This window comes from Pongo abelii, chromosome 4 (genome assembly GCF_028885655.2).
Source record: "Pongo abelii isolate AG06213 chromosome 4, NHGRI_mPonAbe1-v2.0_pri, whole genome shotgun sequence".
NCBI classification, from domain to species: domain Eukaryota; kingdom Metazoa; phylum Chordata; class Mammalia; order Primates; family Hominidae; genus Pongo; species Pongo abelii.
In genome coordinates, this window is record NC_071989.2 from 69,713,809 (window position 1) to 69,738,851 (window position 25,043).

General features: G+C 38.6%; 1 protein-coding gene across 4 annotated transcripts in view; it reads right to left on the minus strand.

The window, feature by feature from the left end:
* Positions 1–452: 452 nt before the first annotated feature.
* The window catches only part of DEPDC1B (DEP domain containing 1B), a 106,238-nt gene continuing 81,647 nt past the window's right edge, over positions 453–25,043 (minus strand). For 3 of the 4 annotated variants that reach the window (XM_003776602.4, XM_054555589.1, XM_054555590.2), the window contains exons 8-11: positions 9,292–9,458; positions 6,963–7,139; positions 2,613–2,798; positions 453–1,451 (exon numbers count right to left, since the gene is read on the minus strand). In XM_003776602.4, the coding sequence (XP_003776650.2) occupies positions 1,290–1,451; positions 2,613–2,798; positions 6,963–7,139; positions 9,292–9,458 (692 nt within the window). In that variant the 3' untranslated portion in view covers positions 453–1,289. The remainder of the gene's footprint in view (positions 1,452–2,612; positions 2,799–6,962; positions 7,140–9,291; positions 9,459–25,043) is intronic. The other variant, XM_054555591.1, reaches the window with a different exon arrangement.

Here is a 25,043-nt window from a genome sequence, read left to right on the forward strand (position 1 = left end):
ATCTCCCATTACATTACGTATTTGGAATGTAAGGTGGTACCCAAACCAATAGGAATACTTTGGTCCATTTTTAAAAGCAAAATCTGCATCAGATGTAGGAGGTATTTTGCTACAAGAGAACAGGAGCAAATCTTAAGTGCAAGGAAAAATCAGTCCAAGGAGTACTGTAAGCCAATTAGCAGGTGTTGCTCTCAGCTTTTTGGGTAATTGCACTCAGAGGAAGACTTTCAGATGCTCCATAATCCAAGTGCACCACAATTTTACAAAAGGACAAAGCAATGCTAAAAAATTGGCAAAGTGCTCGCCTAAAGACCAGTCAGTACAAAAGCCCAAATCTTACTTTTCATTTTCTCATAGAAATAAATGACTGATGAAGACCACTGGCAAAGGCATTTGAGGATGCTCTCTAACTGATCTAAATAAATGCCAAAAAAGAAACATGAGTAATGGCATTTTTAAAAAAAATAAGTTTATTTACATTTCACTTACTTTCAAAAGGATGAAAATATATTTATAAAGGAAGTAGTCTCATTTTATTTAACCCATTTGCGTTTGACTTAGAATCACAGGTCTAAGGGTACCCAAAGAATTTATCCAGTTCAACTTTCCATTTTTACTTAAGACTGAAATTATACCATTGCAGGCAGATGAAAATCTACTCCACTTATAGGTAAACATCAACTAATATATATGTTATAAAAACACTAGCTTTAGTAAAATCTGTCATAACAACCAATAAATCTGCAATAAAAGCATTGCTATCACAATATAAGACATTAAAAAATTTATCTGCAGCAATAAAACCTGGAATTTATACAGGAGAAATCAAAATTGGCTACTAAGTCAATAGCATCACAGTAACAGTACCCAGTGTCTTTCTTATTCAAGTATACACACTATTTTTAAGACTTAAAATTAAGTCTTAAGGCTATAATAAAGATACCAGTAGCTAGGATGTATATACACAATTATTTAATAAACACCATGAAAAAGAAAGCAAAGAGATAAAAATACCCTTAAATTCTGTAGCAATTACAAACATGTTAACATTATCACTATATATTTGACTCATAAATTTTAACCAATGTATACACTTTAAAAATAGCATTGAGTTTTATAAAAATACTAATGGCTAAACATTTTTTAAAACTAAGGCAATCTTTATCTATGTATTTCAGTAGTCTTTGTTTTATGCTTTTCTTTCTTCCACCACCAAAGTCTTTCTCCTAACCACCATTCACTCAAAACAACAACAGTGGTCTCTAGTGCCTATTGCTGTGGAAGTATTATTACATTCGAAAACTTCTAGTTCTTTGAAATGGTTGGAAAGGCTTCTTTAGTGCCCACATTAGCAGCTGTGGTTTCGGTTTGGGTTTTTCAGGAAACAGAAGTGCTTCACTTTCTGGTGTAGGAAATCGTTCTTGATAGACTTCAGGATAGGATTTCTGAAACTAAAAAAATGAATGGTCCAAGAAGAGTAAAAAAAGACACATAAAAGCCAATAAAATTAGGCAGCCAAATTTTAAGAGTTTCTGAGCCTGTATTTTCCTGTTTTTGTTTATTTTTGTTAAAACATTTCATTCCAATTTCTATAGAGCTAATCCATCTTTCCTTTGATCTAAGCTTCAAATAAGTTCCCCTTTTAATAATGTTTCTTAAAATTCCCCCCATTGCCAACTATAAATAGACCTCACTTTTTAAATATTCACAAGTAACTCTGACTTCAAAATAACTTCTGTTCTACACAGTTAAATAAAATTTTGGCCCAATTACATTTCACCATTTTTCTGTTTCTCCAAGTCAGCCCCACCAGCTTCTGCTCAAATGGAAGAGGGAATATTCTGGTGTATATTACTTTGCGAAAAGCTTAAAAGAGAGGCAGTATACTTTCTGTTGATCTTTACCACTAAACTCTTCTCCAAAATTACTCTGAGAATAATATGATCAGAAGCCCAGAACTCTGGTGCTCTGTGTGTAATCCTACAGGTATGGTGTTTCCTGAATCCAACTATGTAGAGTTCAGTCTTTAAAAACAAAAACCACTCACCTGATCATGGATCAACCTTTATGAATAGTCAAAAGTAACATATTGTGAATTAAAAACGATTCCCTGGAACCCTAAGCTGTGTCCCCTAACATAAGAGGAACTAAAAACTTGTACTGATACCTGAGGCAAGAAACTAATTTGATAGTGGCTATCTAAAACCAATGGCTTTTAAACTCTAAACATTTTACACCTGTGAATTCCATCTGCTTTGCCTTTCGAAAACATGAAAAGAAATCTACCCTCACTGATAGCTTCTCTGAGATTAAAGCAGATGCTCTGCTAATTCACATCATGCCACATACCAAAACAAAGGACAAATATTAGAGAATAGCTCCATAAATGAAGAGTTTGGCAATGGTAACAGATTTACACTGAAGAATAAAGATCTAGGAAACTGACCACAAGTGTGTAAATCAGTGAGACTTCTGGAATGTATGAACTATTATACTTAGAAAACTGCTATGGCTCAGAAGATGAGATTTACATGAAGCCTATTAAAATTAAAAAAAAAAACATAAAAACAGTAGGGAGGAGAAAAAATGGCTTATAAGGAATATCATTTTACCTGCTTCAGTTTCTTCTTCTTCTCTTTGTTGGAGAGTTTGGCATCTGTTATGACTTCCTCCAACAAGGCTGCCAGAGGTTCCTGAGAGCCGTATGATCTTTGATATTCAAATTCCTCTGGACTAATTTGACGGCAAAATGATGGAGCAGATAAAGTGATATCCATATCAGCTCCTGGGTATTTTATCTGAGGTAAAAGGATTAGTAGTGAAAGAATATGGCATATTTTCAAATAAATTATAAGAATTAGTTTAGATCAAATACAGGATATCTCCTTGTACTGTAGCGATGCCATGTTAGTCCTCAAAATTTGATTGGGGGAAACTCTATATTGAAAAGTAAAAGTATTTCCATAACTTCAAAATATTATTATTTAAAGCCACGGTTTTAAATTGGATTTTTACCTTTGTAAACCCAGGAGCCATTTCAATAACAAAAAAAGCTTGTGCCCTTGTTGGGAACAGGCCCCAAAATCTGGCCATAAACTGGCCCCAAAACTGGCCATAAACAAAATCTCCACAGCACTATGACATGCTCGTGATGGCCTTGACGCCCAACGCTGGAAGGTTGTCGGTTTACAGGAATGAGGGCAAGGAACACCTGGCCCACCTAGGGCAGAAAACCACTTAAGGCGTTCTTAAACCACAAACAATAGCATGAGCGATCTGTGCCTTAAGGACATGTTCATGCTGCAGATAACTAGCCAGAACTCATCCCTTTATTTTGGCCCATCCCTTTATTTCCCATAAGGAATACTTTTAGTAAATCTTATGACTGGCTTGCTGTCAATAAATATGTGGGTAAATCTCTGTTCAAAGCTCTCAGCTCTGAAGGCTGTGAGACCCCTGATTTCCCACTCCACATTCTATATTTCTGTGTGTGTGTCTTTAATTCCTCTAGGGCCGCTGGGTTAGGGTCTCCACGACCGAGCTGGTCTCGGCATTCCCTCTTTTAACAAGATCTGAAATTCAAGCATAAATTAAACACATTGACTAAAATGATTCAAAACATTGATAATGCTGTATATCCACTGGAACTATCTGGGCGCCTTCCCACATTTGAAGAATGTGATTCTCAATGCCTTGGGGATGGTAGTGGCATGCATTTAGCTAAGCTTTTAGGAAGAGAGGGGTACTACAATCATTTCCTAACATCTTACCCATGAGAATCAAGTAAAACAACAAATGTGCAGACATTGCAGAAGGGATAAGGGAGAAGAGAGAAATAAGAGGAAAAAGGAAACCAAGACCTGTGAGTAAATGAACATACATTAAAAATATTTAATTTCAGAGCCTGGAGTCCTTTGAAATAGAAGGTTGCAGATGAGGATCATAGAAGGCTTGTGTCAAAAACATTGCCTATCTAATAACGTATCCCAGGGTCAGCTCTGAAACTGTCCTAAAACAATCACTGGAATAATCCAAGCAACACTGCATTTTCAGAGAAGCACTCCCCTAAATGTGATACAGTGTAGAGGCTTAGGAGCCTAATCAAAAGAACAAAGATCTATAGGTTCTGAGTGCTGAATGGAACAGGTGCTTGGCAATTCTAATATGTACTTGCAAGAGAGAAAAAGTAACTGGACAAGTGAATCACTACTGATTTTATTCAGAGCACACTGCAGTGTCTCTTCACAAGATCATGTTTACCTGCAGTTAAATTAATCACCATAGCTCAGCCTTCTGAACTTCAAGTAATAGCAAAGGGCTCACAAGGCTAAGTTACTACATATATGCCTGTGCTATGCATGTGAATACACAAACCTAGCAAGTATACAGGGCAACACAGTTATTGCTTGATATTGTTTGGCTGTGTCCTCACCCAAATCTCATCTTGAAATGTAGTTCCCATAATCCCCTTGTTGTGGGAGATGGGAGGTAACTGAATCACAGGGTGGTTCCCCCCATGCTGTTATTATGATAGTGAGTGAGTTTTCATGAGATCTGATGGTTTTATGAGGGGCTTTTCTCCCTTTTGCTCGGTGCTTCTCTCTCCCGCTGCCTCATGAAGAAGGAAGGATGTGTTTGCTTCCCCTTCTGCCATGATTGTTAAGTTTCCTGGGTCCTCCCCAGCCATGCTGAACTCTGAGTCAATTAAACCTCTTTCCTTTACAAATCACCCAGTCTTGGGTATGTCTTTATTAGCAGCATGAGAACAGACTAATACACTCCTATAACATTTCCTTGCAGAAACTTGGGGAAGTATTTCTGTTCATTTTTATTTTCTTTAGGTTTGGCTCATAAAAATATCAGAGAAAAAAAATTAAACTAAAACAGCAGTTAAGATTACACTTTTCACCCATGCAAGTGGCAAAGGTACATATAAGTGTTAATGATAATATCCAAACTAGGCAAAGGGGCAAAGAAATGAACACTCACTTTCTTATACCACTGACAGAAATGTAAATTGAAATGATCATTCTAAATTTGGCAATATGCTATCGATACTTAAAATATGTTCATGGCCTTTGGCCAAGCAATGCTGCCCCTAGAAGTTTATTCTTAGAAAATAATCACAGATTAGCCAAAAAAAAATCTACCTTTAAAAATATTTACTGCTATACTGCTTCCAAAATGGGGGAAAGCATGGAAACAATCTAAATACCAACCAAAAAGTATCATTTAAATAAATTATGGTATATCCATATTATGGAATACTATGTTGCCAATAATATTATTATGGAATAACATAACAATAATGATGATACCAACAACAAAGGCAGCTACTAATTGTAGGTTTACAATGTGATAAACATTATTGTGAGCATTTCACATGTATTAAGCCCACATGTATTTTAATCATGTTTTAATTCCCTAGAAAAACTCTATGAGGTAAATATTAACTACTATTATTCTCATTTTACAGATGAGAAAAAGAAATGTTGGGACAGATGTTGAAGCAGAGACATATTATATAATTTGCCTAAGGTCACACAGCTAACAAAAGGCATGTCATGAATTCAAAGGCTCCTGAGTCTGTGCTCTTGGCCATTCTCATGCCAATCAACAATATTTAATGATGGGGGAATTTTTTTCTCATTGTTAAGAGAACGTAAGTGGCAGGAAGGGAGGCAGGCAAGAAGGAAGAAGGAAGCAGGGAAGGAGGGAAGGAGGGAAGGAAGGAAGGGAAGAAGGAAGGGAGGGTGGGGAGGGAGGAGAGAGGGAAGAAAGTAAGGTAGGCATGGACATAGACAGCAGACAGACACAGAAAAAAAAATTTGAAAGACTATAATACTGACTATGAACATTTTAGTGTAACTCTGATACTTTTTGGTGTGTTTTTTCTATATTTCCCAAGTTTCTTCAATGTGTTAGGTTGATAATTGCAAAAAAAATAGAAAAAATTTTAACTTTAAAATTGCCTTCTAGAAACAGCTGGACAGTTAATTATTTTTGTAATACCTCAGAAGGAGGCAGTTCACTGGTCCTTAATTGTGGTGCCTCAAAAAGATCTCAAATGAGAAGAGGTCCAATCAGTCAGAAGGAGTCAAGTGGACCTTCTGCCTGCCTTTACCAGGTTTCTGCTCCCACAGGCTGACATACAAACCCCACTTTGGGGTCCACACGATAATAATATATTACACTTCTTTTGCATTGTTTTTATATAACCACCATGACAACAGCAGCAGCTACCTTTCAAAGAATACCTGACATTTGTCAGAAATTCATCCTAGGAATTGTAAAGTATAGTGTTCTAATCTTCACAACTTTATAAAGAAAGAATAGCCCATTTTAACGCCTGAGGAAAGAAAGTAAAATCCAAAGAGGTTAAGGGACTTGCCCAGAGTCACACAACAGAAAGGATACAGCTAGGAATTTGGCCAGGGTTTCATGGCTCTCATGCCAGTGTTCTCCTACTGTACTATGATTTTCAGACAGGCAATATGGAATGATAGTTTAGAGCACTGATTACAGAGGCTGACTGCATCAGTCAGAATTCTGGCTCTGTGGCCTTAAACAAAGTTATTTAAGTTCTTTGTGCCTTAGCTTTTTCATGCAAAAAGTGGGAATATTAAACTAGGTCACAGGGCAATTATGAATCAAGACACTTACTGCACATAAAATCATTTCCATCAGTACGTATATGTAGATTCTGAATAAACTCATTCAAGGAATTAGCAATAAAAGATATGCCACATGGATTGATATAACAAAACCAAATGTGCATTCTGTAAAATTTTCAATGATAATACAAACACATGCAGGGGATTACTATGTGCCAAGACCTGTTGTAAGTACTTTATAAACATTAATTCACTTAATCCTCATAATAAAATGCCCCAAGAAGCCTAGCAAGCTTACGTGACTTTATATTGCCAATTTTATAGGACTGATAATATCCTCTCCTTTACCTGGACTCTTCGTAGATGAGCCACATGCTCCTCTATAGAGGTCTGCAAGGCCAAAGGGACTTTCAGAATTTCCTGGTAATTGTCCATCAGAAACGTTACCAATCTAGCAGCTAATAACTCATCCAAGTCCACTTCATCCTTGGAACACAAGATGCAACGGGAAAACGTCTGAACCATCTAAAAAAAAGAGCGGGGTAGGGGGTAAACGCAGACGAGTATTTTTCTGAACTGAGTGCAATCTAATTTGCAAAAGGCAAATATGAGAAATAGTCTAAGGCACAGGGTGCATATTCTACCAGGAGTACCCAGCCATCTCAGATGGGTTGATGGTGTCAACAACCAGAACAAACAAAATGTACATCTTCCTGTTAAGAGACTGCAGAGAGATGCTTATCTGAGCAATTTTTAAAGGTACTTCCTTTTACGCATGATTTTAAATATACACACATATATATATATATACACATACACACATATAAATATATGAAAACAAATTTTGAAAATCATTATCACCATGACTTGAATCATGTAGCACTATTAAGTTCAAAGCACTTTATAGCCATTTAGTCAATTATTATTTATCCTAATTTCATTATTGATTTCTTTTAAACTGCTAACACAGTCCACATGCCTCAACCATTACATCTTTTCCTAGTTAGCTTATTTTCTCTAGGATTTTCGATGTATATTTGACAATCATCTTTGAACAAACCCATGGGACTTTTCAAGAAGTACATTAAGTGATGAGACTCTCTTTCAGGCAAGCAGAAATGCAAAATATATTATAGCATCAATATCATGTAATAATTTCCATAGAATTTATATTAACTATTCCTTTTTTTTTTTTTTTTTTTGACGGAGTCTCGCTCTGTAACCTAGGCTGGAGTGCAATGGTGTGATCTCGGCTCACTGCAACCTCCGCCTCCCAGGTTCAAGCAATTCTCCTGCCCCAGCCTCCCGAGTAGCTGGGATTACAGGCGCCTGCCACCATGCCCAGCTAATTTTTGTAATTTTAACAGAGACGGGGTTTCACCATGTTGGTCAGGCTGGTCTAGAACTCCTGACCTCAGGTGATCCACCCGCCTCGGCCTCCCAAAGTGCTGGGATTACAGGAGTGAGCCACCACGCCCAGCCTAACTACTCCATTCTTAATACTGTTCTTTGGACTGGCTTGTTTTGTTTTGTTTTGTTTTTTCCTACTACTTTTATTGCTGACAATCTTCCTTCAAAATCTTTAAGCAAAAAATCATGTAATTCTGCTTAGTAAGACTTCATTAACACACTGCAAATGATCTTCACTTACATTTACATGTACAGAGAGACACACAGGCAGAGAATTTTTTGCCTGGAGACCATGGACCCCAGGGACTCTGTGATCGCCTTGAAACTGCATGCAAAGTTTTGCACATGTATTTTATATTCAGAATAGATATAAAGTTTTCTTCAGCTTTCCAAAAAGGTCTATTAGCCTCTCTAACCATCCACTCACTCCAACAAAATATAGAGATCAAGAATCCTACTGGGCACTAAGTGTTCCTCTGATCTTACTCTATTACTTCTAAAACTGGGCCAGTGAATCCCCAGGGAGTACACAGTGGTTTAGCAGGATATGGAAAGCACATACATTCCACTGAAGCACCAGTTTTGCTCCAAGACATTTTTTGAGGAAAATTAAGAGATTTTGCTAGTACGTTAATTCTAAAATAAACTCTCTTTAAAAACATATGCCAATAGAAGCAGAGATTAGATGGTAGTTACCACAGGCTGGGGGATACAGGGGCATGGAAATAGAAGATGTTGGTCAAAGGGTACAAAGATCCAGTGAGACAGCAGGAGCAAGTCTTAGTGCTCTAGTGCACAGCATGGTGATGACAATTATAATAATATATTGTGTATTTCAAAATTGCAAAAAGAATAGATTTTTAACGATCTCATTACAAAAAAATGATAAGTTGGTATGGTAATGAATCTGTTAATTAGCTTGACTGACTCTTTCTATAATGTATACATAAACTAAAACATCACATTTTACCCCATAAATATATGCAATTATTATTTGTCAATTAATAATAAATTTAAAATAATTTTAAGTGGGAGAACAGGATGTAGCAGATCTCTCTACAGAGTTTGCCCCTACTCAAGTCTCCATTTCTCATTATGTTCTTTAAGACACTTAGAACAAAAGCACGACACAAGTCTGGGTGGACACTGACTGTGGCTCTTTTAAGCAAGCCTGGTTTGTACTTCCCTCTGATCACCCGAACTAATACACCTTACTCAGTCTACTTTCATTCCAAAAAGTCATATCTGATGTTAAAAATCAACCTACCAGTGTTCGGGTACCAAAGCCATCACACAGGGGTGGCATCTCTTTGTTTAAGCAAATCCTTGCCATCATCCTCATCAATAGTTGTAACTTTCTCCTATTTTCAGGAGGCAGGAGAAGGCAGCAAATCTGAAATGCTTCAACTGCCACTTTCTCCTTCTGTAACAAACCTGATTTAGAAAAAAAAAATGTTATCTTTCAACACCTATAGCCTAGTAGATTCTATATGGTCATATTTTAACAAAATATATATTAGTAAAATTACATAAAATATTTTCACATATTCAACTATACTGGGTCAATTGAATATAGATCCATTGTCACTCACAAATCACTATAGAAAATACAAACCATCAACCAGGCATGACAAATATATAGAACCAAATACAGCCATTTTCTCCTCCCATACACTAGACAGATATATCTCAATTTTCATAGCACTCTTTCCCGAACCAGGAGCAGCCAGGCTAACACTACCCTAACCCTCAACTCACCTAACAACTCACGTTGTTAATAAGTCCAAAACAGCAAGAACGTGAACGTGTCATCACTCCCCTGAATGCTTCCCTCTGTATTATTTCCTCATTATCAGCAGGCTCACCACCTTGCATGACTCTCACTGACTAAATAAAGGACTGATGCCCACAAAGTCAGTCCACTGCCAAATGGCTCCCCTTCTTTCTAAATAATGCCTTTCAAATAACCCTTCCTTCCACTTAGGCTATCTTTCTTAGTTAAGTGTGCCGATTCAATCATGTTATATGCCATCCTTCCTCATCTCAGGTATGATTTTGCTAAAAGTTATGATATTCTAGCCAGGCACAGTGGCTCACGCCTGTAATCTCAGCACTTTGAGATGCTGAGATGGGAGGATCACTTGAGGCCAGGAATTTGAGACCAGCCTGGGCAACATAGTGAGAACCCATTTCTACAAGAAAAAAAAAAATTTAATTAGCTGCCATGGTGGCACATGCCAGTAGTCCTAGCTATTCAGGAGGCTGAAGGAGGAGAACTGTTTGAGCCCAGGAGTTTGAGGTTACAGTGAGCCATAATGGCACCAGCCTGGGCAACACAGCAAGACCCTGTCTCTCTTTTTTTTTTTTAAAGGATATTATAATATTGCTCTCTTTTTTACTATATTTGTCCCTGGACATACTTATATCCAAGCCCTCTAATGAGGTAAAACTGCTTCTATCAGTTTATCTGTCCTATATCCAACTATTTCAAGTTACCACTAGTCTTTGGGAGGCAAAAAACATCTTTTATATTGAATAAGTATTTATTGACCATCTACAATATACAAGAACTGTGCTAGATCCCAGAAATACAAAGATATACCAGGCCTGTTCCTTTGAAGAGCTTATGCACTGTGAGGAGAAACCCATAAACAAATAAGTGACAAATGAAAAGCAATGCAAGAAATATCTGCAAGGGCCACAGAAGGGGAACTATAAGCCACTCAGTATGACATGTAGTTATGAGGGGAATGACTTGGTAGAAGTAAAGCTAGAAAGATCAACAGAGATGAGGTCTCAGAAGGCCCTGACTGCCAGATGAAGGAGATTGGGTTTGATCCCAAAGGCAGTGGATGTGCACGGACGGGAAAGGAGGGCAGAAGACAGATCTTTTCTAGACCAAGTGCTGATCCTAGACGTACTCAGGAATGCTGTTGATTATATCATTATCATCTATGTAGACCTGTTTTCAATTCCACATCATCAAATCATGGAAAGAAAAAAGGTTTACGATAATATTTTAATATATTCTTTCATTTACCCAACAAATATTTATGAAGCCCCACCTGTATTCCGGGAACTGTATTAGGAGGGGACATGCAGTGAGGAATAAAGCAAAATCCCTGTGTGATCTCATGGAGCTTGTTTTCTAGAAGATAAAAAGCAAAAAGATATAGAAATACAAGGTCAGGCAGCAAGATGCTATGGAGAAAAATACACTGGAGAGGAGCTGGGGAGTGAGGGGATGTGCTCCAAAAAAAACACTTCTATCATCTTCAGGAAGGCCCTCTCTAAGGAGGTAACATGTGAGCAGAGATCCAAAGGAAATGAGAGCAAGCCAAGGAAATACTGCAGAGACAAACTTTCAAGGTGGAGGGAATGGCAATTACAAAGATTGTAATGTGAGAGCATACTGGGAGTGTGTGAGGTACAGGAATGCGGCCAGCATCAAGAGACAGTGTGTGTAAGGAAAACACAAGTCAGAAATCAGGTTAGAGAGGCAGCCAAGGGGCAGATCATGCAGAACTTTGTAGGCTATATCATTAAAGACTGAGGGGTTCATTATAAATGACCTGAGAAACCACTGGTGGGTTCTGAACAGAGGAGTCACTTGATCTGAATTGCTTTTTACTGTGGCACCTGTAGAGCAAATAGATTGCAAGGGGAAAGCAGGGAAAAAGGAAGACACACAGCATGCTGATGGTCTGAATGGGGATGTAGCAGTTGAACTGGTAATAACTAGTTAAAATCTTTCTCCACAAAGCCATCTAGTTTTTCTGTAAAGCCTTCTGTCTCACTGTCCCACGAATCCCTTCTTTTTCCAAATTAAAAATCCCTTTGCAAAGGCAGATATCCTTACTGCATTGTATCTACATTGCTTTATGAATGAGACTACAAGCTAATTGAAAGCATAATGCATTTATTTTGGCAAGCCACATTTCCTAGTATAATACAAGGCAAACAGATAAACACTCAAATACCTATTTATCAATAGACTATATATTATATTATATTATATTATATTATATTATATTATATTAAATTAATTATTAGCCAGTATTATATGGCTACTAAATGATAATTTTTGAAGTTATGCAACAATATTAGTAGTACAATATTTTTAAAAAAATAAAAGCATGCTGATTATAAAGCCTTTATGAAAAATAATGTATTAAAAAAGAAATATATTTTAAAATTAAGAGTACATCAGGGCTGTAAAATAATCAGAATTTTATAAAAGAAATTTAAAAATTTCTTTGTGAGGATGCTATTAAACAAATATGTAAAAATTATATCCACTATATCTTTTCAAAAAATTATTACTAAATTCTAAACAGCCAGTTGCTTGCCAAACTTACAGTAGATAATAATTTCAGACTTTATGAAAATTAAGTGAGGCTAGGCATGGTGGCTTACACCTATAATCTCAGCATTTTGGGAGGCCAAGATGGAAGGATCACCTGAGGCCAGGAGCTTAAGACCAGCCTGGACAACATAGCAAAATCCCATCCCTACAAAAACATTAAAAAATTAGATAGGCATAGTGGTGCATGCTTGTGGTCCTAGCTACTCAGAAGACTGAGGCAAGAGGATCACTTGAGCCTATGAGTTTGAGTCTGCAGTGAGCTATGATTGCACACTGCACTCCAGCCTGGGCAAAAGAGCAATACCCTGGGAAAGAAAAAGGAAAGGGAAAGGGAGAAAGAAAGAAAAAGCAAAAAAGAAATCAAGCAAGAAAACATACGTAAATCCATCTCAGGAATTTATCTACAGAAACCTACATACTGGGTGATAAGCCACCATCCTTGACTCATAAACATCCCAATAACTCAACCTTCCTGTGAGACCCTTTTCCTCCCTCCTGTCACTGATCCCAGCTGGGACTCCTCTACAATTTCTTCCAACTGTCAACCTTCCTATTTCCTGTGAAAACAGAAGCCTATGCTACTATCTCTTCCTCCTTTAAATCCATAATCTTTCCCCAAGATCATCCTCCTGCTTCTAGCAGTGGAGGAGCCACTATCAGTATCTTTAACAGAAGGAAGTCTCTGCTGCACAATATTGGATAATGTGGAGGGAGAGGGAGTTGCTTACTCCCAAAGCTAAAGGAGCAGCATGAAAGGATGAGGTTCCTGTCACCTGCAGCTGGAGCATGGAATACAGTTTACCAGACTGGGGAGAAAACCCACTGTAAGGACTGGTTAGGTCTATAACACTACTAGATTTGAATCACAGTTGAGCTACATAATGAATTAAGTAGGACTCTGTAAGTTGATCTTGTAATTTAGCTGTCTTTTATAGCAATGTTCTGAGTAGTGGGGAGAGAGGAGAAGTACAGAACACTTGTTCAAAGCTACCTGCTTGGAAAGGCTTGGGACAAAACCTATTATTTTGACATAATTTATGAGATAAAATTGAAAAATTAATTCATTTCTCCCTCCAAAGAGGTATAAAATTGCTATGCCCAATTCCATTTACCTGCTTACTTTTTTCCAAGTATACATTACTACCACCTAATATACTACAGAATTTACTTATTATGTTATCTGCCATTGTTTCCCCTCTGCCCCACTGGAATGTAAGCTCCACAGGGTAGGGGTTCTTATCATTTTCGTTTGTTGATATGCCTCCTGTGGCTAGAAAAATACCTGGTACATCATAGGTACCAACACATTTCTGTGTAAAGAATGAATGAATGAATGATATGAATGAATGAATACATGAATGAAGGATAAGAATGACCCATCTCTTATTGGGATTGTAGCCAGAATATCTGGATTAAATCCCAGCTCTCACCGATTGTGGACAAGTCAACCTCCATAAATCAGAAAATGTTGTCAACAGTCATAAAACCAAATCAATGTACTACACTGGGTATCCATGGGCTATATAGAGGAGTCAAGTGAACTAAAATTTCAGTGGCATCAGTCATAGCTACTACTACCTTAAAATGTTAAAACTAACATCAGGAGGAAGATACAACATGAATCACATACAACTTTGGCTGGATTTTCTTTAAAATCTGGTTAAGAAATGTATTGTGCACTAATAGATAAGATTAAATTTGGCTCTGGGCCTCACAACAATAGCAGGTAAAATTCCACAATGTCCCAACACAAGCATATTATTGAATAATAAATCATTTAATTATACGCTCCTAAACCCTAATTGCCTAAACATTTGTAGAACCACATTACATAGTATGGAAGAAGATATAAACTTATGTAAACATCATCCACATATTATGTTTTTGTAAAATTCACCATGTGTAATTCAGAAAGCCTCTGTCACAGTTATTACTCTGTGAGTCACTGGAAGATTTTCAGGCTTGCATTATTATTACATACAAAAAGGTATGTCTCATTCCCTGGTGTTAGAAGGTCCTAAACAACTCAAACTTTTTGATTTTTCAGCTGAAACTTTGTAGATGTTTTTGTTAGCTTCAGTGAGAGAACTATCTTTGCAGTTGCTATTTGATAGTTGGCTCCTTGTTATAGATTAGTGAAGTCTTTACTGGAGTCATCTATTAATATACAGGTATAACCTCGTTTTACTGCACTTCCCTTTATTTGCTTTGCAGGTATTATGTTTTTTACAAATTGAAGTTTTGTGGCAACCCTGTGTTAAGAAAGGCTATCACCACCATTTTTCCAACAACATGGGCTCACACCATGTCTCTGTATCACATTTTGGTAATTCAGAATATTTCAATTTTTTAATTATTATTTTATCTATTATTATGACCTATGATCAATAAGTAATCTTTGCTGTTACTACTGTAAGTGTTTGGGGGAACCACACAATATGCCCATAAGATTGTGAACTTAATCAACCAATGTGTGTGTTCTGACTGCTCCACCAACAGTGGTTCCCCTGTCTCTCTCCCTCTCTTTGGGCCTCTCTATTCCCTCAGACACAACAATATTGAAATTGGGCCAATTAATAACCCTACAATGGCCTCTAAGTGTTCAAGTGAAAGAAGAGTCACATATCTGTCACTTTAAATCAAAAGAAACGATTGACCTTAGGGTGGCAGGTTAAAAGCTGAGAGAAGTCACAAGCTAGGCCTCTGGTGCCAAACAGCCAAGTTATGAATGCAAAGAAAAGTTCTTGAAAGAGACTAAAGCGCTACTCCAGTGAGCACACAAATGACAAAGCAGTGAAACAGCTGTGTTGCTGACAGGACGAAAGTTTGAGTGGCCCAGATAGAAGATCCAACCAATCACAACATTTCTTTAAGCCCTACCCTAATCTAGAGCAAAGTCCTAACTCTTCAATTCTATAAAGGCTGAGGGAGGTGGGGAAACTACAGAAGAAAAGTTGGAATCTAGCAGAGGCTGGTTTATGAGGTTTGAGGAAAGAGGCTGTCTTCATAACATAAAAGTGCAAGGTGAAGCAGCAAGAGTTAATGTAGAAGCTGCAGCAAGTTACCTAGAAAATCTAGCTAAGATCATGATGAAATTGGCTACATTAAACAACAGATTTCCAATGTAGACAAAACAGCCTTTAATGGGAAAGGATGCCATCTAGGACATTTGTAACTAGAAGGGAGAAGTCAATATTTGGCTTTAAAGCTTGAAAGGACAGGCTGGCTCTCTTGTTAGGCGCTAATACAGCTGGTGACTTGAAGTTGAAGCCAGTGCTCCTTTACCATTCCAAAAATCCTAGGGCCCTTAAGAATTCTGCTACATCTGGCTGGGTGCGGTGGCTTATGCCTGTAATCCTAGCACTTTGGGAGGCTGAGGTGAGCGGATCACCTGAGGTCAGGAGCTCAAGTCCAGCCTGGTCAACATGGTGAAATCTTGTCTCTACTAAAAATACAAAAATTAGCCAGGCATGGTGGCATGTGCCTGTCGTCCCAGCTATTTGGGAGGCTGAAGCAGGAGAATTGCTTGAGCCCAGGAAGTGGAGGTTGCAATGAGCCAAGACTGCGCCACTGCACTCCAGCCTGGGCAACAGCGCAAGACTCCACCTAAAAAAAAAAAAAAAAAAAATAGAATTATGCTACATCTATTCTACCTGTGTTCTAGAAATGACAACACATAGTTTAGTGAAGATTTTAAGCCCACTGTTGAGATCTGCTCAAAAAAAAAAAAAAAGAATAGTAAGTAATGGTAAGTAATCAGTGTTACTTTCCTGATTTTTATGCTTGTATGAGGGTCCTGTAGGGGAGTGACCTAGTTTATAGGAAAAACACACAGAAGTATTTATAGGTGATAGAACATTTGATTGGCAATTTACTTTCAAATGGTTCGGAAAAAAAAAGTTCTTTGGACTGTACTATAGCCGTTCTTGTAAACTGGAGATTGCTAGAAAATTTAAAAATTTGTTTAAAAGAAAAATGGTGAAAGGTCTGAGGGAATGCAAGGTCATATGCGGGCTAAGAATAGTGTTATGAATACTCTAAGGATGTCAATGATATCGTTATGGTTTCCATCATTGCCACAAATAACTGAAGGATATAAAATATAAGTGTGACACCTGGGAGATATCATCACTCTTCTAAGCTTCTCTTGTGCTATACACACACAGGAGCTACATGCTACTTTTTAAATGCATTGCTTTTTTGTAGTCTTCATTATGCTTCTCTTCTCATGAGATATTCATTGCGAGATTTCAATTTCTCTAAATCGATTTGAAGGCCGTGATTTGACCCTTACAAAATCTGCATAACAAAAACACATTTTAAAATAGGGTGCTAAGATAGTGCAACTATGGACAAATAAACTGTGAATCTTCAGCTTTAAGGGGGCCTACTTCAAAAACAGTGGAGCCAGAAGGGGCTGCTGATTTGTCACGGAAGAGAAGCAGTTTGGGTTTGTGAAAGATAGTAGACTCATGGAAATATTCAACAGGCAGATGACGATAGCAGCTCTGGAATTTAGGGGACAGGTCAACACTTGAAATATATACTTGAGAATCATTAATTTATTCATTCAATGAAGGTTTGAAAAGAGCATAAAATGTTCTAGGACTGTGCTAAGATCTGAGAATCCCAAAACAGTGAGACAAAGATCTTGTTATCAAGAAGCTCACAGTCTGGAGAAGAAGATGAACGAACACAAGCCATCATAAAGCAATGTGGAAGACAACAATAGAGATGTGTCAAAGGGATATCATGGAAGCACCAAGGAGACTGACAGGTAATCGATAATGATCTGTCCCAGGAAGATTAAAATATAATAGCCATAAGAGGAAGTTACTTTTTTAAGTCTGTATTTGAATACTTAATATAATGTCACAGAAACACACAGAAGTCATTCAACAACTATTTCCTCAAAATCAGATGAACTAAGACAGTCCATGAAAAAAGGCTGTTACATATGTATGTGTGTGTGTGTGTGTGTGTGTGTGTGTGTGTGTGTATACATAAAAAACAGATGTAGGGTCATTGTTTTGCCATTAATTGGGTCTGAGGTTTTAAGCATTCCTGTATGACCACCCAAGAGATTACTTCTTGATATATTTTAATCAGTTAAGTTCTTTGTACCAGTGATACTTAGTCACAAATTGCACCTATGTTGTACTTTCAGTTTTCAAGTCTTACAGGAACCATTCTCTGCTATACCTCTGTGGTCCAGGGGATGAAAGGGATTTACACCTCTGTACATCTTTCCTTCCTTTCTCTTTCACTCCTATAAAAGAGGGCAACAGAAGTCTGAACTTGTTTGTTTAAACTCCACCAAATCATTCTGAGCATGGTTCTAAAAGCAGCACCATGCGTTTCCCCATCTGAGCCTTCATTTTATCTTTTCTGACTGTAGAGTGGTCATGCTCATAGTTAATAAACAAACAACACAACTTTTAAAAATCACTTTAATTTCTGTGAGTTTTGGGGGGTTTTTGTTTTTTTACACTTTCTTTCTAGTTTCTATGTCTTCCTCCAATCGTCTCTGTTTTGTTTTGTTTTGTTCTGTTCTGTTCTGTTTTGTTTAAGAGATAGGGTCTTGCTTTATTGCCTGGGCTAGGCTCAAGGGATCCTCCTGCTTCAGCCTTCCAAGGAGCTGGAACTACAAGCATGTGCCCCAACACCCTGCTAATCCATTCAGTTTTGTAAAGTTTGTTTATATTTGTTTATGTTTCTAAGCCCCTGCTTGATCTCTTCTCTTTTTTTAACTTACCATATAAGATAGGAATTTATTAATATTTAGATGTAATATGTTTATTAAATAATGTTGTCTTTCCCTTTCAATTGGATATGAGTACTGCATTTATTTATCCAAATACGAAATGTTATGTTTTTTAAAGTTATTATTAGCAGGCCAGGCATGGTGGCTGACGCCTGTAATCCCAGCACTTTGGGCAGCCAAGGCGGGTGGATCACCTGAGGTCAGGAGTTCGAGACCAGCCTGGCCAACATGGCGAAACCCTATCTCTACTAAAAATACAAAACATAGCCAGGCATGGTGGCACATGCCTGTAATTCCAGCTACTCAGGAGGCAGAAGCAGGAGAATCACTTGAACCTGGGAAGCAGAGGTTGCAGTGAGCCAAGATCATGTCACTGCACTCCAGTCTGGGTGACAGAGCAAGACCTTGTCTCAAAAATAAATAAATGAATAAAGAAATAAACAAACAAAGCTATTATGAGCAAAGTTATGAAGAACAAAGCCACCCCTACAGCTAATACTTCATGCACATACATGACATTTCACTCAAATTAATACTTGAGTAAAATGAATCAAAAACATCCCAAGTTTAAAATCTCGAAAGTGGGGGGGGGGGGGTGGAACCAAGATGGCCAAATAGGAACAGCTCCAGTCTACAGCTCCCAGCGTAAGCGACTCAGAAGACGGGTGATTTCTACATTTCCAACTGAGGTACCGGGTTCATCTCACTGGGGAGTGTCGGACAGGGGTGCAGGACAGTGGGTGCAGCGTACCAAGCCTGAGCCAAAGAAGGGCAAGGCCTCACCTCACCTGGGAAGCACAAGGGGTCAGGGAATTCCCTTTCCTAGTCAAAGAAAGGGGTGACAGACGGCACCTGGAAAATCGGGTCACTCCCACCCTAATACTGCACTTTTCCAACAGTCTTAGCAAATGGCACGCCAGGAGATAATATCCCACGCCTGGCTCGGAGGGTCCTACGCCCACGGAGCCTCGCTCATTGCTAGCACAGCAGTCTGAGATCAAACTGCAAGGTGGCAGCCAGTCTGGGGGAGGGGCGCCCGCCATTGCCCAGGCTTGAGTAGGTAAACAAAGCAGCCAGGAAGCTTGAACTGGGTGGAGCCCACTGCAGCTCAAGGAGGCCTGCCTGCCTCTGTAGACTCCACCTCTGGAGGCCGGGCATAGCCAAACAAAAGGCAGCAGAAACCTCTACAGACTTAAATGTCCCTGTCTGACAGCTTTGAAGAGAGTAGTGGTTCTCCCAGCATGCAGCTGGAGATCTGAGAATGGACAGACTGCCTCCTCAAGTGGGTCCCTGACCCCTGAGTAGCTTAACTGGGAGGAACCCCCCAGTAGGGGCTGACTGACACCTCACATGGCCGGGTACTCTGAGACAAAACTTCCAAAGGAATGATCAGGCAGCAACATTTGCTGTTCACCAATATCTGCTATTCTGCAGCCTCCGTTGCTGATACCCAGGCAAACAGGGTCTGGAGTGGACCTCCACCAAACTCCAACAGAGTTGGAGCTGAGGGTCCTGACTGTTAGAGGGAAAACTAACAAACAGAAAGGACATCCACACCAAAACCCCATCTGTACTTCACCATCATCAAAGACCAAAGGTAGATAAAACCACAAAGATGGGGAGGAAACAGAGCAGAAAAACTGGAAACTCTAAAAATCAGAGCACCTCTCCTCCTCCAAAAGAATGCAGCTCCTCACCAGCAACAGAACAACGCTGGATGGAGAATGACTTTGACGAGTTGAGAGAAGAAGGCTTCAGACAATCAAACTACTCTGAGGTAAAGAAGGAAGTTCGAACCCATGGCAAAGAAGTTGAAAACCTTGAAAAAAAATTAGACGAATGGCTAACTAGAATAACCGATGCAGAGAAGTCCTTAAAGAACGTGATGAAGCTGAAAACCATGGCACAAGAACTATGTGATGAATGCACAAGCCTCAGTAGCCGATTCGATCAACTGGAAGAAAGGGTATCAGCCATGGAAGATGAAATGAATGAAATGAAGCGAGAAGGGAAGTTTAGAGAAAAAAGAATAAAAAGAAACGAGCAAAGCCTCCAAGAAATATGGGACTATGTGAAAAGACCAAATCTATGTCTCATTGGTGTACCTGAAAGTGACGGGGAGAATGGAACCAGGTTGGAAAACACTCTGCAGGATATTATCCAGAATTTCCCCAATCTAGCAAGGCAGGCCAACATTCAAATTCAGGAAATACAGAAAACGCCACAAAGATACTCCTTGAGAAGAGCAACTCCAAGACACATAATTGTCAGATTCACCAAAGTTGAAATGAAGGAAAAAATGTTAATGGCAGCCAGAGAGAAAGGTCAGGTTACCCACAAAGGGAGGCCCATCAGACTAACAGCAGATCTCTCGGCAGAAACCCTACAAGCCAGAAGAGAGTGGGGGCCAATATTCAACATTCTTAAAGAAAAGAATTTTCAACCCAGAATTTCATATCCAGCCAAACTAAACTTCATAAGTGAAAGAGAAATAAAATCCTTTACAGACAAGCAAATGCTGAGAGATTTTGTCACCACCAGGCCTGCCCTACAAGAGCTCCTGAAGGAAGCACTAAACATGGAAAGGAACAACCAGTACCAGCCATTGCAAAAACATGCCAAATTGTAAACACTATCGAGGCTAGGAAGAAACTGCATCAACTAACGAGCAAATTACCCAGCTAACATCATCAGGACAAGATCAAATTCACATATAACAATATTAACCTTAAATGTAAATGGGCTAAATGCTCCAATTAAAAGACACAAACTGGGAAGTTGGATAAAGAGTCAAGACCCATCAGTGTGCTGTATTCAGGAAACCCATCTCACTTGCAGAGACACACATAGGCTCAAAATAAAGGGATGGAGGAAGATCTACCAAGCAAATGGAAAACAAAATAAGGCAGGGGTTGTAATCCTAGTCTCTGATAAAACAGACTTTAAACCAACAAAGATCGAAAGAGACAAAGAAGGCCATTACATAATGATAAAGGGATCAATTCAACAAGAAGAGCTAACTATCCTAAATATATATGCACCCAATACAGGAGCACCCAGATTCATAAAGCAAGTCCTTAGAGACCTACTAAGAGACTTAGACTCCCACACATTAATAATGGGAGAATTTAACACCCCACTGTCAACATTAGACAGATCAACGAGACAGAAAGTTAACAAGGATATCCAGGAATTGAACTTGGCTCTGCACCAAACGGATCTAATAGACATCTACAGAACTCTCCACCCCAAATCAACAGAATATACATTCTTCTCAGCACCACACCACACCTATTCCAAAATTGACCACATAGTTGAAAGTAAAGCACTCCTCAGCAAATGTAAAAGAATAGAAATTATAACAAACTGTCTCTCAAGACCACAGTGCAATCAAACTAGAACTCAGGATTAAGAAACTCACTCAAAACTGCTCAACTACATGGAAACTGAACAACCTGCTCCTGAATGACTACTGGGTACATAACGAAATGAAGGCAGAAATAAAGATGTTCTTTGAAACCAATGAGAACAAAGACACAACATACCAGAATCTCTGGGACACATTCAAAGCAGTGTGTAGAGGGAAATTTATAGCACTAAATACCCACAAGAGAAAGCAGGAAAGATCTAAAACTGACACCCTAACATCACAATTAAAAGAACTAGAGAAGCAAGAGCAAACACATTCAAAAGCTAGCAGAAGACAAGAAATAACTAAGATCAGAGCAGAACTGAAGGAAATAGAGACATAAAAAACCCTTCAAAAAATCAATGAATCCAGGAGCTGGTTTCTTGAAAAGATCAACAAAATTGATAGACCGCTAGCAAGACTAATAAAGAAGAAAAGAGAGAAGGATCAAACAGATGTAATAAAAAATAATAAAGAGGATATCACCACCAATACCACAGAAATACAAACTACCATCAAAGAATACTATAAACACCTCTATGAAAATAAACTAGAAAATCTAGAAGAAATGGATAAATTCCTCGATACATACACTCTCCCAAGACTAAACCAGGAAGAAGTTGAATCTCTGAATAGACCAATAACAGACTCTGAAATTGAGGCCATAATTAATAGCTTATGAACCAAAAAAAGTCCAGGACCAGACGGATTCACAGCCGAATTCTACCAGAGGTACAAGGAGGAGCTGGTACCATTCCTTCTGAAATTATTCCAATCAATAGAAAAAGAGGGAATCCTCCCTAACTAATTTCATGAGGCCAGCATCATCCTGATACCAATGCCTGGCAGAGACACAACCAAAAAAGAGAATTTTAGACCAATATCCCTGATGAACATCGATGCACAAATCCTCAATAAAGTACTGGCAAACCGAATCCAGCAGCGCATCAAAAAGCTTATCCACCATGATCAAGTGGGCTTCATCCTTGGGATGCAAGGCTGGTTCAACATACACAAATCAATACACGTAATCCAGCATATAAACAGAACCAAAGACAAAAACCACATGATTATCTCAATAGATGCAGAAAAGGCCTTTGACAAATTTCAACAGCCCTTCATGCTAAAAACTCTCAATAAATTAGGTATTGATGGGATGTATCTCAGAATAATAAGAGCTATTTATGACAAACCCACAGCCAATATCATACTGAATGGGCAAAAACTGGAAGCATTCCCTTTGAAAACTGGCACAAGACACGGATGCCCTCTCTCACCACTCCTATTCAACATAGTGTTAGAAGTTCTGGCCAGGGCAATCAGGCAGGAGAAGGAAATCAAGGGTATTCAATTAGGAAAAGAGGAAGTCAAATTGTCCCTGTTTGCAGATGACATGATTGTATGTCTAGAAAACCCCATCATCTCAGCCCAAAATCTCCTTAAGCTCATAAGCAACTTCAGCAAAGTCTCAGGATACAAAATCAATGTGCAAAAATCACAAGCATCCTTATACACCAATAACAGACAAACAGAGAGCCAAATCACGAGTGAACTCCCATTCACAATTGCTTCAAACAGAATAAAACACCTAGGAATCCAACTTCCAAGGGATGTGAAGGACCTCTTCAAGGAGAACTATAAACCACTGCTCAATGAAATCAAAGACGATACAAACAAATGGAAGAACATTCCATGCTCATGGGTAGGAAGAATCAATATCATGAAAATGGCCATACTGCCCAAGGTAATTTACAGATTCAATGCCATCCCCATCAAGCTACCAATGACTTTCTTCACAGAATTGGAAAAAACTACTTTCAACTTCATATGGAACCAAAAAAGAGGCCACATTGCCAAGTCAATCCTAAGCCAAAAGAACAAAGCTGGAGGCATCACGCTACCTGACTTCAAACTATACTACAAGGCTACAGGAACCAAAATAGCATGGTATTGGTACCAAAACAGAGATATAGACCAATGGAACAGAAAAGAGCCCTCAGAAATAATGCCGCATATCTACAACTCTCTGATCTCTGACAAACCTGACAAAAACAAGAAATGGGGAAATGATTCCCTATTTAATAAATGGTGCTGGGAAAACTGGCTAGCCATATGTAGAAAGCTGAAACTGGATCCCTTCATTATATCTTAGACAAAAATTAATTCAATATGGATTAAAGACTTAAATGCTAGACCTAAAAACATAAAAACCCTAGAAGAAAATCTAGGCAATACCATTCATGACATAGGCATGGGCAAGGACTTCATGACTAAAACACCAAAAGCAATGGCAACAAAAGCCAAAATTGACAAATGGGATCTAATTAAACTAAAGAGCTTCTGCACAGCAAAAGAAACTACCATCAGAGTGAATAAGCAACCTACAGAATGGGAGAACATTTTTGCAATCTACTTATCTGACAAAGGGCTAATATCCAGAATCTACAATGAACTCAAACAAATTTACAAGAAAAAAGCAAACAACCCCACCAACAAGTGGGCAAAGGATATGAACAGACACTTCTCAAAAGAAGACATTTATGCAGCCAAAAGACACATGAAAAAATGCTCATCATCACTGGCCATCAGAGAAATGCAAATCAAAACCACAATGAGATACCACCTCACACCAGTTAGAATGGTGATCATTAAAAAGTCAGGAAACAACAGGTGCTGGAGAGGATGTGGAGAAATAGGAACACTTTTACACTGTTGGTGGGACTGTAAACTGGTTCAACCATTGTGGAAGACAGTGTGGCGATTCCTCAACGATCTAGAACTAGAAATACCATTTGACCCAGCCATCCCATTACTGGGTATATACCCAAAGGATTATAAATCATGCTGCTATAAAGACACATGCACACTTATGTTTATTGCGGCACTATTCACAATAGCAAAGACTTGGAACCAACCCAAATGTCCATCAAGGATAGACTGGATTAAGAAAATGTGGCACATATACACCATGGAATACTATGCAGCCATAGAAAATGATGAGTTCATGTCCTTTGTAGGGACATGGATGAAACTGGAAAACATCATTCTCAGCAAACTATCTCAAGGACAAAAAACCAAACACCACATGTTCTCACTCATAGGTGGGAATTGAACAATGAGAACACACGGACACAGGAAGGGGAACATCACACAACGGGGACTGTTGTGCAGTGGGGGTAGGGGGAGGGATAGCATTAGGAGATATACCTAATGTTAAATGACGAGTTAATGGGTGCAGCACACCAACATGGCACATGTATACATATGTAACAAACCTGCACGTTGTGCACATGTACACTAAAACTTAAAGTATAATAATAATAAAATTAATAAATAAAAATAAACAAAGAAAAAGAAAATGTGGCACATATACACCATGGAATACTATGCAGCCATAAAAAAGGATGAGTTCATGTCCTTTGTAGGGACATGGATGAAAGATGGAAACCATCATTCTCAGCAAACTATCACGGGGACAAA